A 20,569-nucleotide genomic window follows, 5' to 3' on the forward strand; every position below is an offset into this window, starting at 1 on the left:
TTCATAGTTTTCGAGAAAATTACATCAGAATGTGTAAAAAATGCTTATTTTTTTCGAGGTTGTTTTAAATTTTGATTCATAACTTTTCCCGGTGTGAACCGATTTTGCTCGTTTTCAATACCAAACTGCCTAGGACAATAATGTGAATTTCGTTAATTTTTGTTGCTTCGTGTTAACGTGAGAATGTTTTATACAGACAGACAGACAGACAGACAGACAGACAGACGGACGGACATAGCTAAATCGACTCAGAATTTCATAAGGTCCTAGAATATATATACTTTGTTGGGTCTCAGATGAATATTTCTTGGTGTTACACACGGAATGACAAAGTTATATATACCCTCTATCACCACTGATGGTGGTGGAGGGTATAATAAGAGAAGGGGCTTATCTGAGAAACTTTAAGAGCTAGAATCCTGAAATTTTGCACGAACAACTTTAACGTGCATGTAAACATTTGGGTAATAAATTATCAGATTAGCCATAGGATTTAAATACAAAAATTGGTATATCTGGGAAACTATTGGAGCAAGAATCCTCAAATTTTGCATGGCCAACATTGAAAAACAAAAATTAATATATCTGGGAATCTGGCTTTAGGTCTCACGTATAAATTGATATTTTTGTGAACATTTAGGTAATAAATTGGCAAAATAGCCATAGGGCGTGTGAAACCTCCCATATGAAAAAATTCGTATACAGTAGGGTGATCGATTATTCGATTTTTTCCAAAAACGGGTTTTTGAATTTTTCTAATAGTAGACATTTGAAAAAAAACGGTTGATATTTTTTAAATTCAGAAAAAACGGTTAACCGGTTTTTCATTATAAATAACAAAATCTATTTCTATTTGAAAAATTTAGGTTTATGTTTAAATTTGAATGATAAAACATGGCCCGAACGTATTTTTAACAGTTTAAAAAATTATAATTTAGTTCTAGTTTTTTGATTTACATTATTTCTTTAATGTAAAAATTGGAAAAAAGTGGGACCCTTTTGTTAAACATTGTAATCCTAGCTTATTCTACATCCCTGTTTAAACAATTTTCATAGGCATTCCAACACTTGCATAATATTTTTGCCGCAAATTAATTATTGTAATAGGAATATAATCTTAAGATTGATACAATTTTATCAATCAGTTATTCCAATAAATTTAAAAAAAATTAATTTATTAGGAAAATCAAAAAAGTTTAACCAAAGGTGCGCTTGAAAAATATAATCTAGTTCCTGGACTCCAATATTTTAGACTAGCTGTATTATTCTTTACTTCAGAATTAAATTTAAGTAATCTTTGAATACAAAGCAAATAAAAGTATTCGAAAACAGTTTTTAAAAAGTAAAAAAAACGGGTTATTCGATATTCGAAAAATCAACATTTAGAAAAAAAAACGACACTGGTAAAGCAGAAAAAACTGGTTTTAAAGCCGGTTGAAAAACCGAGGCGATCACCCTAGTATACAGCAACATTTATACATGTAGTTTTAGAATCAATATATATATTTGGTTGAATATATTAAAATTTTTCTTCGCAAATTTGAACATTTGGAGAAAAATGGTCAAACTATTAAAAGTGGACATGGCACCTTTCATACGAAGTAAAAATTCTGTATAAATTTATGAGAGCTTGGTACATAATTAAAACAATCCCTGTTTGAAGGTCTTATTTCAACAATCACCCCGATTAGAAAAGTTTTTTTTTTAATATCACAAATTGTTACAATAAATTAATACATTTGATTAGATTTCTTAATTAATAATTAAAATATTAAGATTTGCGATCAAAATTAAACAGTTCGTTTGTGCATGCTAAGCAATGGTACATTCTTCAATTTCAAAGTAATATCTTCGACAAATTCTAAATCTTCATATTTAAATTCGGTTGTAAAACTATAATTTCTTAACAATTTGGCCAGTGACACCTTAGTCGATAACAGAGCATATCGCCAGCCTAAAAGTAGTAATATGTTAATAATGTTGATCAAATATGTGACGAATTCACTTACCAATACAGTTCCGTATGCCTTTGGTAAAGGGAATATATGCATAAGGGTGTTTACCCTCCATATTCGAAGGTAAAAAGTTGTAGGGATTAAATAAATGAGCCTCTGTTCCCCATATGTCTACTCGTCGATGCATATGAAAAATATCTATTGCTATTTGTACTCCTTTCGGTAAAATAACACCATTCGATAGACGAACTTCTTGAGACGTTTGTCGTGATACGATTGGTACTGGAGTCATTACACGCATAGTCTCATTAAGTACCATATCCATATAAATCATATCTTGAGTATTGCTGTAGCTAACTTCAAAATCTCCCTGATCGGGAAAGATTGAGAGGAGTTCTTCAAAAACTTTTTCTTGATAATTGGGAAACATGGCCAATAACATCAAAGTGTAGGCAATCGTATTGGCTGTCGTTTCAAAAGCCTTAAAAAATTACGGAATAAAATATTTTTTTGATCAATTAATATTAAATTCTAGTTAATTAATTTTTTTTAAATAAAATCATCTTACTCCAAAAACAATAACATTTGATTCATCTTCAACATTTTGCCAGGAGAAAATTCCACGCCTCATTAAATCTATGGCCAGATCAATAAATATATTTTTGGTACCGCTATCAGCATTATTATATACTCTAGACAATTTTTGATCAATAAGCTACAAAGAATGAAAATATTTAGGTGTAAAAAAAATTTTATGAATATTTAACTGCCTGTGACTCCAAATACCTTTCTTATAAATTTACGAATTTTCTTTTTGGCTCCATGATATGGTTCATAAATTCCCAAAAGCTTGCGTACAACACTACAACGTAGCCAGGGTGAGAAGCACATTTCTGTCATATTCTCTAAAACACTAGTTAAATATTATAAATCTCTTTTCATATTGGATCTATTATTATGTTGCCAAATAAAAAAAACTCACCATTGATAGCTGGACAATAGATCTGTATTCGATTCATTCGATTCCTGTGACACACTTTTTCCCATAGTTGTTTCTACAAAACAATTCATTAAATACCAGTAAATTCAAACAGATTTATACACCTACTAGTTGCTATATCCAGCGTAAATTCCTGTAGTATTTCCATCAAATCTACAGATTCCTTGGATTTCATCTGATCAATAGTTTTTAGTAATTTATTTATTTCCACATTGAATATCGGTATAAAACTTAACAAAACTTTATGACCAAATGCGGGATTTAATAATTTTCGATGAACACTCCACTCCGGATCTGTTGGATACATGATACAGTGATTGTAACATTTAAAATATTATTTCTACTGACCTTTTAAACTAAATAGCCCTTTACCAGTTCCATCATCTAACGCATCATAAATCACACCTTTGTTGATACAATAACGTGATGTCAGAATGTCTTGAACAATGGCCGGCTCACTAACAACCAGAAAAGGATATGGACCCAACCATGAAAATAATATTGAACCATATTTTCTGGTTTCTTTATTAAATGTCGAAAGTATATCTAAATGTTTGAAATACATGTTGTAATATAAATATAACACCACCTAATATGATTTTTATACCCTACAACATTGTAGTGGGGAGGGTATTATGCATTTTTGCTGACGTTTGTAACGCATAGAAATATTGGCTCTATACCCCCTTAAAGTATATCAATCGGCTTAGAACAATTTTCTGAGTCCGTCCGTCCGCCTGTTTATCCATATTTTCAGGGTGAATTTTACGATAAACTGGTTGTGAGAAACATTCGAGAAATAAATAGTAAATCTTTTACATTTAACATGATAATGACCCTGTCCTATCTTAGATGACACTCAGTCGAATTGAGTTGCAGGTCATGAAAGCAGTCTGTGAAATAAAATTGTCAACGGATGCGCTATTAATAGAACAGAACATATTCCTAAAAGGATATTCACATTCTCCTGACTGCGATACCAAACACGATCTATGAATGGTCAATATTCCGAACTAGAGTGGACCACTATTACTACTAGCAAAATATTCAAAATTTTGAGACCCATTTCGAAAAGATTGCTAAAATTTTATTTGGAACATATTGTACCGAAATCAAGATTTAAAAATACCATAACGTTTAACATCCCTCTTTGATAGTTTGATGTGGTTTCATTTCCCTATTTTAAGAAGAAAAATAGACAAAGATCTGATCTGAATGGAATACCGCGGCAGGTCCCATAATACAACATAGACATGAGTGCATCCTGTGTAAAAAAATTGTCAATGGATTGTCCTTGAAGAAAACTATTTCGTAAAAGAATATTTATATTCCCCTGCCAGCAGTATCAAACATAATCAATAAATGATCGATTTAAAAAATCAGTACTCTGAAAGTCCACCATAAATACTAGAAAAATATCAGAAAAGTTCTGGCCTCTTGACTCGCCTGTCCCTTAAACAAATTCGTAAAGGTATCTTAAAGGCATACACTATATGATTGGACGCAAGTCAGATAGAATAGACGAATAGTTATTTCAGATGTTGTTTTATCGAAGTAGAATCGGTACAGCTGTGAGACTGTCTCGCTCTATAGAGCGCATATTGATTTTGATAGAAGAAGCGAATGGTTATGTCTGGGATCATATTTTACTTAATGGTATCACAGTAAACCAATTGGCTTCCGAGTATTCTCGCTGAACAACTTTGTTAAGCATTTATGAGTATGGGAGGTGACTACGACATTAAAAAACTTATTTACAGTCGCTCCAAGCCAAACCCGGACATTTTAGTAAACTAAATTTAATCCCAAATATTGTGAAATTGGAATAGTAAAAAAACAATTGTTGTTCGATTTATCATTTTTGATCCTTTTTGAGACATTATGACTGCCATAAGACAACTTTATTTATAAAATGTAGTATGCCATCTGAAAGTCCATTCTGTCAACTTTAAAAGGTTTAACATCTGACCCATCTCGCACACCCAGTACTAAAGTGACTTAACTTAAAATTTTATTTTTGCGTTATTATATTCTTTAAGCCTTAAGTTTATACTTGAAAAACGTTGTCTTTCTTTATGTTCCAGAATTTGTTAAAAATTTGTTCCCTTTTCTGAAAAAAATGAGTTTAGTCATTTTTGTACTGGATGTGCGATATCTTCTTTCTTCTTCAAGATACATATCTTTATAACGAACTAAAATATTGGATCCACACATACCTGTGGATTTCTAATCGACTCAAAACTTTCTGATTTGATTTAACGATGTCTGTTCGTCCGGTAACTTCAACGGATGATATCTCATAAGTACCTCTTGCAGCAGGTTTTCAAATAATTCAAAAAAAAAAAAAAAAAAATTGTATAGGAAAAAATTTAAAATGTTTTATAAAATAAAATTCAGCTTTTGTCAACTGTTGTATCAAGCATTAGGTGAAGATATCTCGAAGAAGAATGATGATATGTCAGATATTAAGCCTTTATTGTCCCAAAAAGGGCCAAAAATGGTGTTTTGGATATGTGATCACATGTGATGGAGAAATTCTGAAGACAGATTCGGATTCAGCGCGTTAAACATTTTTCGGTCTGTTTAATTTAAACCAACTTATTAATAAACGTTTTTTATGTCATTCATAACGAGCATGTGTGAAAAGAAATACAACTAAAAGGCCTTTATTTTATTGTTATGTTTTACTCATTTTACGTTTTAAATACATGCATATTATGTACATATTTTATCACATAATTTTTTTCACATAAAACACACCTTCTCTACGCATTAAATGGATACCCATACCGATTAGAGGATAACCCATTGGTCCCGGAATTTTTAACATTAACGCATAGAATTTTCGGCGAATCCATAGCCAATAAATCCACAGAACAAGAATTAAACAAACAAATAAATACGGAATATTCATATTTGAACGTTGTGTATAAATGTCGCGCACTTTGCAAACTATTTTACTGTGTTTTGATTGATTGATTTTTATATAAAAATTAATAATTATTAATATGAGACACGAGCAAATTCGTTCGTGCCACCAAATTTACATGAAAATGTTAATAGACTAAATTAATGGGTTTTGTGATTTATCACATCAGAAATATTCGTTAACGTACATACAAACATTGATATTAAAATCAAGGAATTGCTAAGTATTACAACTACACATATAATTCTTTTTCTTTTTAATTCCACCTTTGTTTACTTAGTCATTGTTTTCGGAATTAAAAAGTGTACGTAATTGCATTTAGCGATTTTCATAGAATTTAAATGCCAAATTTCCGTTATTTGGAATTAATGTTAATTTTATTCGAAATCAACTTCCTTCTTTAAAGCAATGATCTTCTATTAAACTTTTATATAGTTATGTACTTCCGAACAATCAAATACATTAAGATAGTCCATTACAAATCTTGAATAAATCAGAAATTATATTTGAATAAAATTTAGAATTCCGTTGCTTCCTTATTAGTAAATTTATGAAAACATTAAAGCTACATCCCAACAGTCCTTAAAACTAACTGATCTTTCATAGCTCAAAAAATTGTGCAAAGGACTTTAGATAGCTATTTCTTCAATCTTTCGCAAAAACGTTTTTAAATTTTATTATCATTTACATATGTCTAGCCTACTATCCAATAATACTAACATAGGTGCAAATTTGATACAAATAGGAAGACATCGATTTTGAAAGTTGGGACACTTGAATCGAAATTGGCCATATATTAAAGAGAGATATTTGAACATTTAAGATAATTATGAACTCAAAAACCTTATTCGGGGGATACGATTGTATGGGGGCTATTTGTAGTAATGGACCGATTTCAACCATTTTCAAAAGGTCAAGAGATGAGTATGTGTCAAAATTCATCAAATTATGTTGAAAATTGCAACCTGTGCACTACAAATATCAGCACAAATGCATAATATCCTCCTCCACTACTTTAAGGATGTAGGGCATAATTACCCTACGGAATCAACGTTTGTAAAAACTTTACCACCCACAATTTTCTCGTAATATTACATTAAAAATTTTATGTAATTATAAAAATTAACTTACGTTTAAAGGTTAATTCGTTTTTTTCGATGTCATTATAAATATACATAGGTTTTTAAAATATATGTATGTATATCTCTCAAGTTTCATTTAAAGCGGTTGAAAACGGGTTCATAACAAATTTACAATGTTGCATAATTGAACTCCGACCTTTACAATTTTTTGGATTGCATTATTATACCCACCATCAAAAAAGATGGGGGGTATATTGATTTTGTCATTCCGTTTGTAACACATCGAAATATTGGTCATAGACCCACAAAAGTATATATATTCTGGGTCCTCATTAAATTTTAGGACGATCTAGCCATGTCTTTCCGTCTGTCTGTCTGTTGAAAGCACGATAGAGTCCGAATGGAAAGAGCTAGAGGGTTGAAATTTCACATAAATATTTTTATAGGTAAGGTTTGTTTGGTATTGAAAATGGGCAATATCGGTCCACGTTTTCGGATAGCCCCCATACAAGTGGCCCCTCGAAAAGCAGCTTTAACAGCCATAACTTGTTTAAAAATACGAATATAGCGATGAAATTCGACATAAGTAAGTTTCTTGTGATCCAAAATCACTATGCAAAATTTTATGAGGATCGGTCCATAATTGACCCTACCCTCCATATAAGGTCCCCTTCAGAAAATGACTTTAACGCTCATTACTGGCTTAAAAATACTAGTATATAGATGAAATTCGACATAAGTAAGTTTCATATGAGCCAAAATCTATCTAAAAAATTTTATGTTGATCGGTCCATGATTGACCCTACCCCCCATATAAGGTCCCCTTCAGAAAATGACTGCAACGCTCATTAATGGCTTAAAAATACTAGTGTAGCGATGAAATTCGACACAAATAAATTTAATACGAACCAAATTCTGTCTACCAAATTTTATAAGGATCGACCCATAATTGACCCTACCTCTCTATATAAGGTCCCCTTGAAATTCGACATATGTTTCATTCGATTCAAACGAGGTATGATGGTGGTGGTGGTATATAAGATGGTGGTATATAAGATTCGGCATAGCCGAATATAACACTCTTCCTTGTTAGTTTTTACTAAAACTTTGGATATTGTTTCCAATTGCTTTGAATTTTATATTTTGAAAAGTCTTGTAGGTTGAAATCGCAAATCTTCTTACGATTGCGCACTAAAGAACATCTACTTATTATACAATATCCAATCAAAATCGCCAATATTAGGCGAAATTTGATTGTCATTGTTGCATTATTACATTGACTACATTGTAGATCAATATTACTAATTAGATAATTTGTATGCAATTGAAATGCTTCGTACTAAGCTAAATGCGTGAATTATTACGTGGGTCATGATGATTTTTATGCAAATTATTTACGTATTTTCAACAATATTATTCACATTCTTATGAATTAGGCTTACGCATATATATAAGCCTATGTAAATCTATAAGGAAAAACTATTTTTGATTTGCACGAAATTTGTGGCGCTAAAAATTTGTACCAAATAGGAAGACTAAGGTTGCAAATAAGAAGAATAAGGTTATAAACAACGTTATAACTTTATAACGATTAAAAGTGGATACCAGTATTTATTAGGGTGATCGACTCGATTTTTCAACCGGTTTTAAAACCGGTTTTTTCTGCTTTACCAGTGTCGGTTTTTTCTTAATGTTGATTTTTCGAATATAGAATAACCCGGTTTTTTCACTTTTTAAAATCCGGTTTCGAATACTTTTATTTGCTTTGTATTCAAAGATTATTTAAATAAAATTTTTAAGTAAATAGTTATACAGCCCGTCTAAATTTTAAAAATATTCGAGTCGAGGAACTAGAGTATATTTTTCTACAGCTCTTTTGGTTAAACTTTTTTGACTTTCCTAATGAATTAAAAATTATTTGTAAAATGGATAACTGTTTGATAAAATTTAGCAATCTTAAGATTATATTCCAATTACAATAATTAATTTACGGCTGAAATTTTATGGAAGTGTTGGAATGCCTATGCAAATTTCCTAAACAGGGCTTTTAAAATAAGCTAGGATTACATGTTTAACAGAAGTGTCCCACTTTTTACCTAATTTTTTTATATTAAAGAAATAATGTAAATCAGACGACTAGATCTAAAGTTATAATCTTTTAAACTGTTAAAAATCATTTCGGGCCATGTTTTATTAATCAAATTTAAACATAAACATTAAGTTTTTCAAATTAAAATATTTTTTTTTTAATTGTAATGAAAAACCGGTTAACCGGTTTTTTCTGAATTTGAAAAATATCAACCGGTTTTTTTTAATGTCAACTATTCGAACTATTCGAAAACCGGTTTTTGGAAGAAAAAAATAGTTTAATATATGTATCAAAATCAGTATAAACTACGATAACATTGAATTTATAAGAAAACTATTTTTGTGCGATACCAATATAATGATATAAAATAAAATAGCAGTTACGACAATGTGAGAGTCGTTCTATAGTTGGATTCAGGTATTAGTTCTTCAATGTATAATATTTTTATCAAAATTGACACCTTCAGAACAAGTTCTAGGGAAGTTTTACACCTTCATAGAACTACTACTAAAACTACACATGTAATTATTTTTGCTTTAATTTTTAAAGATTTTCAATTACTGCAACATAACGTCTTTACTTACTTTTAAGTACGCTTATAATGACTTACATATAATCAGATATGTAAGAAAAAAAATTAAATCGAAATAACTTATTTAAGTAGTTATTTGTGAGCGAGCGTGTTAGATACTTGAATCCAAAGTCATCACTGTGTAAAAGTAATGAGTTAAAATGCTAATGAATTAATAGTGAAAAGCTTTTATAGCTTTTAAATTAATTTCTTTTCAATGTAAGTTTTTGCTAGACCGACGCATTGAAGAGCTTCTTTTTTTAGATATAAACGTTATTTCTTTACAAAAGTAACTGCTCAATGTGATATATTATATGAAACCCTTCCAGTTCTAAGGAGAAAGAATCAAAATTACTTGTGTAGAAGAGCAGAAGATGCTCTGTATACGGCCCTGTGCTGGGCTCAGCCGAGTAGCTGTCACAAGAAAGACAAGTATGTATATTGTATATTTCACAAGAAGTATTTATCGGCAAGAAATTGCCAGTGACATACAGAGTTATGTACTTAGATGTAATTCTTGAAGAGAATTAAAATGCAGACACCACATACAGGATACAATCAATAAGGCACATAAGTGCTGGGCGCTATGTTGGAGAATCATAGGCATGAAATGGGGTCTTAGTTCTACTATGATACATTGGCTTCATAAAACTATAATTAGACCAATTCTAGCTTATACTTCTTTGGACAAAAAGTATAATATCAAACTACTACAGGGAATTCAGAGTACATTCTGCTTGGGTATAAGTGGTGCCATGAGTACTGTGTCAACCATGGCTATGTAAACATTGCTAGATATTCCACCCTTTGAAATATAGAGATATAAGATGTGAGGCAACACTTAGAGCCGAACGCCTCATAACTTTAGGCGAACTGGCGAAAAGCGGTGCACTGATTGAAAATTTTTTAGGAATGACGTTCAGGAAAAAGAGTTTCTGAACATCGGACGATAATGCATTCAGTGAACACTATATAAGGTTTTTGTATGAAAAGGAGGGCACAATAGCCCCGTTAGTGGCCTAGGTGTATTTCTTCAGATTTGATCATGCAAAATGCATGAAAAATTTTTTTTTTTATTTTAAAATTTAAATTGATCAAAATTGATTTTTAACCGGATTCAGGAAGTTGTTTCAGATCAAAAAAATAATTAACAGAACAATAATTTTAAAAAGTTCTACAAATTTTAAGGTTGGCTATCGAAATAGTGATATCTATCTATCTAGCTATCTATCTATCTATCTATCTATCTATCTATCTATCTATCTATCTATCTATCTATCTATCTATCTATCTATCTATCTATCTATCTATCTATCTATCTATCTATCTATCTATCTATCTATCTATCTATCTATCTATCTATCTATCTATCTATTCTATCTATCTATCTATCTATCTATCTATCTATCTATCTATCTATCTATCTATCTATCTATCTATCTATCTATCTATCTATCTATCTATCTATCTATCTATCTATCTATCTATCTATCTATCTATCTATCTATCTATCTATCTATCTATCTATCTATCTATCTATCTATCTATCTATCTATCTATCTATCTATCTATCTATCTATCTATCTATCTATCTAAAAATGGAAACCCAAATTCCATTCATTACCTTATGACTATTTCAAAATGCGTTTCGACCTTGAAAATTTATCATGATAAATTTTATCTTATTAATAGCAAATATTTATCGAATTTTATAAACAGAGCATACGAAATAAAATATTCTCCTTTTTTTTCTCACAAAAACATTATTTATTTAAAAATTCTTACTAATAATTACTATTTAGTTAAAACTGTCTTTAAAAAAGTTTGTTAATCAATAACAAATAAATCAATTATTTTATATAATTTGTATTTGTATCTCAACGTCGAATTGCTTGTTAAATGTGTCTATTTATCTGTTGGTAAACTTATGAGTAAAATAATTTTATTAGAAAAAAATTAAAATTAATAATTATTCAACTAAATACAATTAAGTGAAGTAGATGGTAACAACGTACTACAATAAGTCCGAGTTTTGTATTTTAGAAATTTTTTAAAAAATCTATAAATCAAAAATTAAATTTTATTAATGAACACATTCATTATAGGTGGGCAATGCATCTGTTAGAGATTCTGCAAGAAAGAAAAAGAAAATAAAAATACATATTTATCTTTAAATAGTATAAAACATTACAAACTTACAGATATATAAGTATAAATGAACATTTACCTTAAACTTTATATTAATTGAAGAAGCATTTTAAAAATTTATTTTTTTACATTTAGAAATATTTACAAAGCAACTACATTAATCAAAATATTATTAAGCATATTACATATATAAGTAAGCATTTTGTTTTTAATTTTATTAATATGTTTAAATTGTTTATATTAAAAACATTATTACAATTATTTACATTAAAATGGATTAGTAAATGAGAATAATTTACACACTCATTCGTATTTATTTAAAAAATAATTATGCAAAAGCAATATTAATACATATAAGAATAAAAATTGTTTTCTTAAAATAAATACAAATACATACATACATACATTCATATATTTACAATAAATTTGATCTAAGATATTTATTAATTAAAAAAATCAACAGTCATTAATTGCTAAATAAAACCAAAACCAATTAAATAAGAATTTATTTTTTTTAATTAACTTCAGTTAAGTAAAACCCTAAATAAAATTTTTTAAAAAATAAAATATATTAGCTAATATTCAGGTAGGTCACAGAATTCCAATCTGTATTATTTCCGTATTGTTTGCCTCCTCAGAAAATAAAAAATTCTTACGGAATGAAACCACTTTCAGTTTTTAAAGTGGAATTAAAATTTGTATGGATTGAAAAAATTTTTCATAGTTTTTATAATAAAAACTTTTACTAAAAACATGGTTCTTGTTTTGATTAGTTAAAAAGTAATTCTGTGAAAATTAACGAAATAATTCGGAATTTGGGGAAGCTAAAACAAAAACGTGAGAATGATAATAATAAGGAATTGAAATCATTCCGATCGAAATGTGTGACGTATCTGATTCATATTCAAAATTTTTAAAAGTTTAGGAATACGATATGGAAATCTTTATTTTTGAATTCTCGGGAGTGTTATTGTGTATTTCGATTCGAAAGAACAAATTTTTGAAAGTCAATTTCTTACAATTTTTAATGATTTTTTTTTCTAAATGAGTTTCAAAATAATCTTCTAAGATGACAAATTAATATGATGTTTTATAAACATTTTGTAAAATAAAAATTTATTTATGAATAAGGCCTTAAATGTATTACCCTTCAAACTTACGTTATCCAACATATAATGGTAAAAACCTAATTTTTAATACTTATTGAAATGGTTTCTTCAGTAAAAGAATCCCCAAAAGTATTACTTATTTAGGTACATACACTTAACGAAATTCGTTACTATTCTATAGGAGTATAAAATTTAAAATATTTAAAAAAAATATATTTCAGAAATTTTCAATAAAATTTAAATATATAATTACAGTGGCGGTAAAAATAATTGCAATTATAACAAAGGCCGACAAATTTTTAACCCAAAGACCAAATTGTACTTTTTTAAATTTCAAGAAACGATGTCTTAAATATCAGGCGTGATAGTCAAAATCTGAGATCAGATTTGGATTCAGTCTCAGGGTTTCATCAATATAATATTTCAAATTAATAGTTAAAGTCTTTTTTTATTTCATATTTCGTTTTTTTTTTTTTCAATGTTTGAATTCAAGTATGGGTAATTTCAAAAAATTTCGAACAAAATAGTGGGATTTTGAACATGACCCTTTCCGATTTCGCTGAAATTCGGTACATACATTCTTCGTGTAAATACGAAATTTTAAGTTTCCAAAATTTCTAAATTCTTTTCGGTGTTCAAAGTTCATATTTATTAGGACTTTCTTCAACAAGCATTAAATTTGACATCGTATATTTTCTAAATTATCTATCCGATTTTAATCGTTTTGTACCCTAATGAAAGCCTATATCTTTTAGTTTAACCATAATTTATTTGGAGAACTTTCGTAGTTATACAAAGAAAGTGTGTACAAAATTTCATTAAAATGGGAAAAAGTTCGAAAATTTTTGAAATATCCCGAATATTTTATTTTCATTAGCCCAATTCACAATAGTGTGTATTAACACTGTAAAATGTATGCAATTGTGATGATTATTTTCTAGTAAATGTGAGCGACTTTATCTGCTTATATTTACAACATTTGTAAAACTCAACCAAATTTCACAGCTGATTGCAGGCTTTTTGCTTAAAATCCATAAAAAAAAATTAATTTCAAAACGTTTCATCGCAAGTAATAATTCAGTGCAAAAATTATTTTCTCTTTTTGCGTTTAATCAGCATTTCGAACAAGCACAATCAACTCTCAAGGTCTCTCGGCTTCAATCCGGACATACAGACGGACGGACAGACAGACGGATATGGCTTAATCGTCTCCGCTATCTATAAGGATCCAGAATATAGGTATATACTTTATAAGGTCGGAAAATTATATTGAGGAAATTACAAACGGAGCGAAAATCAGGACCAAACCGAAATAATCAAAACAAGCAAGAAAGTTAGTCGGCCTTGGCCGACCACGTGTAAGAGGGATTTATTATTATAAAAACGTTGGTTATGTTGAATTTCATCGTTAAAGTTAATTATGGACGTTTAATTCATTTTCCAAGGGGGAGTTTGTATCTTGGCTAGGTTTAAAAGAGACCCGATCATTATAAAAATCAGCAGTATCATTTACGCTTATATAGAATTTTTGAAGAGATGTTAGTATATTTGACGGGTGTATGAGACAAAATCTGTGGGCCCGGTTGTATGGGGGCTCGGCAAAATAATGTACCGATTTCAACCACTCTCTTTGGGCAGAAAAACACGTATGTTACAAAATTCATTTTGAAAATTACTATCTGCACCTTGCGCATGGACAGCCAGAAGGACGGACAATTCTTAATCGACTCCGAATTATTTCGTTTCTTTCCATTTCTGTATTATTCGGTTCTATTCAGAGTTCAAAATTTTGGTAATTTTGTTTCAGGTTAGAAAGTTCAGGATCTTCATAGCCAAACCAAATGACAACTTTGATTTTGCCACAAATGTTTTTAACTGTATCCATCCTTCTTAATTTGTATCACCCATTTCACTTATTTTGAAAACTAAAAAATTCTGAAAGCTTCAGGAACATTATTACTTCGATTAAGTACTTAGAACATGCGGATCCATTCATGCTCTATTTAGGAAGTTAATAGAAAAATGTACACTACTGTTAACAATATTTCATAGTCACGTTTATACGAATTTCATCAAGTGTATGTTTGATGAATTACAATCTTAATAAATCGAATATTTGTACTGACGCTGTTGTCTTTGCGTTAATGATGCGTTACTTGTACTCGGTTGGGAGTTACAATAAGCATTCGGTTCATAATCAGCATGAACAAGCGTTTTTGACATGCAATCATTGTTTGAAATTAAAGCGGTATAAGCATTTACATTTATATCATTGTTAGTATTATGCACATTTTCATTAATATCATTATTATTATTATTAGAATTAAAATTATCACTACAACAAGTTCTACAATTGGAGCTATTGCAACTAACACTAGTGTGGGAAGCGCAAGCAGATTGTTTAGAGACATTAAAATAGTCAAGAGTAGAAAGGAAGCGTTTAAAGGCGGTAGATAGTTTTATGTCAATACCTGAATCAGCCAAACGAGCTTTTCCATTTGTAGTCGTTGATTCGTTAGTGTTGGACTGTCGATGCTCTACAGATCCATTGCCATTGACAGTGACTTTGGAATGTCCATTCATTAAAGGCACTATTTGTTTGGATTCTAAATCATAAAATAATTAAAAATTTGTATGTTAAACATCTAGAGTATTTGTATTATACTTACCAATATTTTTTTCCACATCTTCATCTTCTTCGCTGCCAGTTGTACCATTTCCAGATTTGTTTATTGCAACAGTTCCGTTCTTTCCTTTCAAGGGAGATTCATCTTTAACAAAACGCATTAAGAATAAGATGGCAGAGCCCACAATTGGTGGTATGCCAGCCAATATGAGCGGCAGTGTATACGATCCCAATTCATCGTAAATTCTTCCGGCTATTGGAGGACCCACTGTGAGGGGTATTGAACTTAAGCCTAATAGGAAGCCAATAGCTTGTGTGGCACCAGATGGACCACATATTTCGTAGGCAATGGGTCCCAGCAGTGATATGAAACAGCCGTCGAATAGGCCCATTACTAAACTAAAGACGATTAACAGAATGTATGAACTGGTAAGCGGCAGTAACAGGGTCACCACACCAATACACACTAGTGACAACTGTTGTAGATAAATTCGATTTACACCAGGAAGATCTGCTATGGCTCCAAATATCAGTCGTCCAAGGCCGGAAGTAATGCCAATACACATCACCGGTAGATTTTCACTTTTTCCCGGAAAAACAGTCTGTACAAATTTCATCATATGTACGTAGGGTACGAAATAACCAAAGAGGGCCAGTGGTACACACAAAGCCCATATGACGTACTTCTTTTTCTTCCAGATATCAACGTTTATAATGGATCTCAACAGCATGTTTGCCTTTGAACGTCCTGGTTTATTCTTTGGCGGTTCTGGTGGTGGATGCAGTGGTTTGTATACAAATGAACAGATGATTATAAAAGCAGAAATCAGACTCATTATTCTCAAGGTTACTTCAAGGCCATAGCCTTTTATTAAATAGTCTAGGCCAGGCGGCAGTATGACGGTGAATACACTGGATCCCGCAGTAACAAATCCACTCACTTTGCCTAAGTAACGCTTAAAATAATGTCCTAATATGGCCAGTGTTGGAGTGTAGGCTAGGGCAGCGCCAAAACCAAACATTATACCGTAGGTGATGTAAAGAGCACCAATATTTTCAGTAGAAAATGAAGAAAGCAATAGCCCACCAGAGGATAACAGACCACCGATTAGTGTTGTCAAACGTAGACCAATCTTGTCCGTTAAGCAGCCGGCTACTGGTGATAAAAGGAATGTTGTACCAATTGTTAGAGAACCAACAAGTGCTATAATAGAATATAAGATAAAATAACATTTATATTAGAGTTTTTAAAATTTATGGTCTATATACTATTATTAATTAATTTTTAGGCTTTAATTTCAAATTTGAAATTGTAAGAATTAGAAGACGCGCGGGTGCTTAGCCAGTTTTTCTACCGAGCGTATCACCAGATGACGAATAGGTGGTAGCAATGGACAACCAACCATATCCCAGATATAGTTTTACATAAGTTGATAGAGGTCTATCATCTTAGAATCTTGTATTACCTGCGGACCAAAATTTAGATACGGGTTCCTCTAAAACAAAAAAAACATCTATGAACAAAAGAGTACTACGATTGTGACTTCCGACGCAGACAAAGCGCCAAGTATATAGCATTTAATTGGAAGAAATGTAGAATGGAATAAGAGGAACGTAATGGGAGATAGCTCGAAGCCTTTAGTTGAGGGGTTCGACCCTGAATCCTCAGATGATAATAACAACACCATCATACCAAATCCCATAAAGGATGAAGTAGAGCTAATGGTAAAGGTTTACTGAACCTAAAACAAGTTGAAGAAGATGCTTTGCGATCACTTCTAAAATCAAACGACTACGTCAAGAAGGTATTTTTTATGTATATAAAAGCTGGAATCAACGAATTGATTCATAATTAACATACATATGTATCGTAAGAGTACATATGTATGTTAATTGTGTCCGGCGGACCTTTATATAGGATCTAGCTGAAATCGTGAGTAGGATCGGTCTACTATCAACTGCGGTTGAACTTAGCCAGACCTTTTTAGAAATAAGAACACACTTTTATGGACCCACATTTGGATGTATGTATTACGAACTGGATGACCATAAAAATTTATTGTGAGAAAAATTGCGTTTTGGTTTAAGAATCGAAGAAGAATCAGATTTCGTGTGAAAACAGCGTTTAATATTAAAAAGTTGGTTAGAGTTCGTCTAAACATGGCAAATTTTGTAGCAAATGACTTTTGACATTAGGGGAGGTATCAATTAGAAGTCTAGTATTTCAGACATTTTAATTTATATTATTAATCCAATATAACATTCTTGTTAGTTCTTCGTTGGCATTCAAAAAATGTTTTGGTGCTAATTAAATTGGATTCGTTATTCTACAACCGATTTAGTGTATTGACATATGTAAGTAATCTTTAATTAATGTTTTTTTTTTCTATGAACCTAATTTCACATCAATCAAAAGAATTGAAAACCTCATATACGCACAAATCGTGTTATTAATATTTCTAACAAAGTATGTTTCTTTTGTAATTAAAGATCTGAAAAAAAGTAAAGAACTCATTACGAATTCAAAATATTTGTATGGTTTACAAAAAGACAAATCGTTATTATTAGCACCATTAGTCGTAACCACAGTTGGCCATGTCATCAATTGTTTAAAGCCGACAAATAACAAATCGCATTCAATAGAGACGTTACCAATTAAGAAGAAAATTTTTTTTAGATGTTAAATTAATTTAAAAACAGAACAAAATATAAAACAAATATAAAGAGCATTAGATTAGACCAGTGGCTCCCAAGGTTCCATTTAATTCAAAGTATAAATTATTTTTCCCCAATGAATTTTCATTCAGACAACTGAATGAATCCCGGTACAATATATTAGAATTTTCATTCAAAAAAGTATTTTTTTCTAAGAATGGTTAAAACAAAATAACATTTTCGGGATATCTGATCCCATTTTCAACGTTGTTGAAAATCTGTTCGAGATTTCTCGTGCTATGAACCATATTTTAAAAGGAAACGACAATAATTCTCTCAAAAACATCGGTATACAGATAAAAATTTAAGTTTTGAAACAAAATAACATGAGACATGCTACAGACAAGTTTGGGAACTACTGTACTAGACAGTCTGCAAACAAATGCTGAAGGCAAAATTCATCACTGGGTCCAAAACAAATCAAAATAATGCGCAACAGCACGGCACCACATTTGTAGCAAACGCACTCACTGCGCGCAATTAATTTAATTATCGTTTGCCGCTGTTTCTTCTATTGTCTTTAAGATTTTGCATGTAATCGGTTGAAGTCAGTATGTCAGCTAAGATTTACTTACTCTCAAAATGATTGTGGCAAGTGTGCAATTAACAAATATTTTCTGAAATAAATATATTTACAATTGAATTATGTTTACAACACATGAGATTTGATTTATACTCGTAATCACAATCAAATAAACTTTGGCGCTTTCATTTATTATTTAGAAGCATTTTGACAAGAGTTTTTAGAGCATTTAAAACTTATTCAATTGAAAGGAAAATGTTTTAATTAATTCTAATTTCTGTATGCGTTAAGTGTGCGTTCACAAAATATATTTATTTTATTTAATGATCTTTCTTCTGCAACATGATAAGAAGAACAATATAAATAAATAATTTTATTTACAAATTAAAAGATTGCATCTTTTAACTTGTATTCATCTTCTATGGCCTAAAAACACAGAATTTAACTGAACAATCAGAACACCTAGAAATCCATACGTCTAACATGGAAGTGTGATGAGTTCATCATAACGTTTGTTTTATGTCGAAATGTAACTGATATTGACATGCATTTCATATAAATATTACATTTAATTTAGCAATGACAATGTAGGAAATACAAAATTCTACTTTGCCACTTCGATTTATACAATTGTTGAAATTTGTAGCTGACGGTGCATAAAATTTAAAAAATGTTAAACACAAAGGTTTGTGCAATGTATGCACTTTTTGTATTGCCCCTGAGATTCTTGATCATGTTACATATTTGTTTTCAATTTTAATAAATCAGAATGCTACACAGAGAACACAGATTAGTTGAGGCAAGAAAATTTTTATTCTATTTTTTATATATTTTTCATTTTTCTTAGCTAAATTCATGTCAGATCATCAATATTTATACCCTACACCACTTTAGTGGGGAGGCTATGCCGAATTTTAAATACCCTCGACCTATAAGCTACTTTTTATGAAAACCCATCTCAATATTTTGAGAACGTATTTCATAAATTGTGAAAGTTTACATTTTGCCTCCGTGATGAGGGTGCTACCGTTTAATAATTGCTTTATACATCTATGGAGCTAATATTGATCAAGCCCATAACAAATTTATGGATCTTTTATGGGAGATATGACCAATTATTGGCCAATCTGAACAACATTTCGCAGAAATCGATGTCGGATTTTATCCTTATATACTTACTATATGTAAATGAAAATGAAAGTGACTTAAGGAAGTGGACTCTATATGGGAGACAAGACCAATTATGGGCCTATCCATAAAAAAATCGGAGTGATTTGTATATACAAAAAACTTTTTTATGTGGAAATTATGCGTTTTTCGGAAGTGGATCTTTTTAGACCAATTATAAACCGATCCGGAAAAAAATTGGTAGAGTCACACATATATGTATGCACATAACATATCGCCACCTAAAACGCAAACGGCCCTATCTAACATTTTTAAAATTATTGAAATTGGAAAGTTTTTTTCTATCATCGCGATTTATTTGTAGTAAATAAACAAATTGTTTAATAGTGAAACCTATCAGTTATTATGATAGTTGACAATGGCGTATATAAAAATGGATAAATTGGATTTTGTACCTTTAATATTTACATGTTTTTGAAGATAGGGCCTTTTGTTTTTTTGTCAATCGCTAATTTTGGTCGGAGAAGTCCAATCACTTTAAACACATTCATCGCGAATTATATACCGGTATCTTCGTAATGAAATATGTGCGTTTACGTAGTTATCGAAAGTGGACCTTATACGAGAGCTATGCCCAATTATGGACCGGTCCAAAAAATATTTCTCAGAGTGATATATGTATACACAGAACATA

The 20,569-nt window shown here is 30.5% G+C and overlaps 2 protein-coding genes across 5 annotated transcripts in view; both read right to left on the reverse strand.

Moving 5' to 3' along the window:
* Window positions 1-1,656: 1,656 nt before the first annotated feature.
* LOC119605757 (probable cytochrome P450 313a4) lies at window positions 1,657-5,893 on the reverse strand. Of its 2 annotated transcripts, none has more exons than XM_037959044.1 (8): window positions 5,746-5,893; window positions 3,304-3,501; window positions 3,064-3,249; window positions 2,938-3,010; window positions 2,742-2,868; window positions 2,524-2,670; window positions 2,010-2,436; window positions 1,657-1,954 (listed from the first exon to the last, which is right to left on the reverse strand). In XM_037959044.1, the coding sequence occupies exons 1-8, from the start codon at window positions 5,867-5,869 to the stop codon at window positions 1,791-1,793; spliced, it is 1,446 nt and encodes a 481-aa protein (XP_037814972.1). In that variant the 5' UTR covers window positions 5,870-5,893; the 3' UTR covers window positions 1,657-1,790. The 2 variants fall into 2 exon arrangements, with proteins under 2 accessions (XP_037814972.1, XP_037814971.1); XM_037959043.1 differs by having other exon boundaries at window positions 5,716-5,893.
* Window positions 5,894-11,499: 5,606 nt separating this feature from the next.
* Window positions 11,500-20,569, reverse strand: part of LOC119605747 (monocarboxylate transporter 10) — a 28,830-nt gene continuing 19,760 nt past the window's right edge. For all 3 annotated transcript variants that reach the window (XM_037959029.1, XM_037959026.1, XM_037959027.1), the window contains 3 exons: window positions 15,553-16,713; window positions 15,355-15,489; window positions 11,500-11,756 (listed from right to left, as the gene is read on the reverse strand). In XM_037959029.1, the coding sequence (XP_037814957.1) occupies window positions 11,710-11,756; window positions 15,355-15,489; window positions 15,553-16,713 (1,343 nt within the window). In that variant the 3' untranslated portion in view covers window positions 11,500-11,709. The remainder of the gene's footprint in view (window positions 11,757-15,354; window positions 15,490-15,552; window positions 16,714-20,569) is intronic.

This window comes from Lucilia sericata, unplaced genomic scaffold (genome assembly GCF_015586225.1).
Source record: "Lucilia sericata isolate MDLA Ls3-8-SP2 unplaced genomic scaffold, ASM1558622v1 Contig000515F_arrow, whole genome shotgun sequence".
Classification (NCBI taxonomy): Eukaryota; Metazoa; Arthropoda; class Insecta; order Diptera; family Calliphoridae; genus Lucilia; species Lucilia sericata.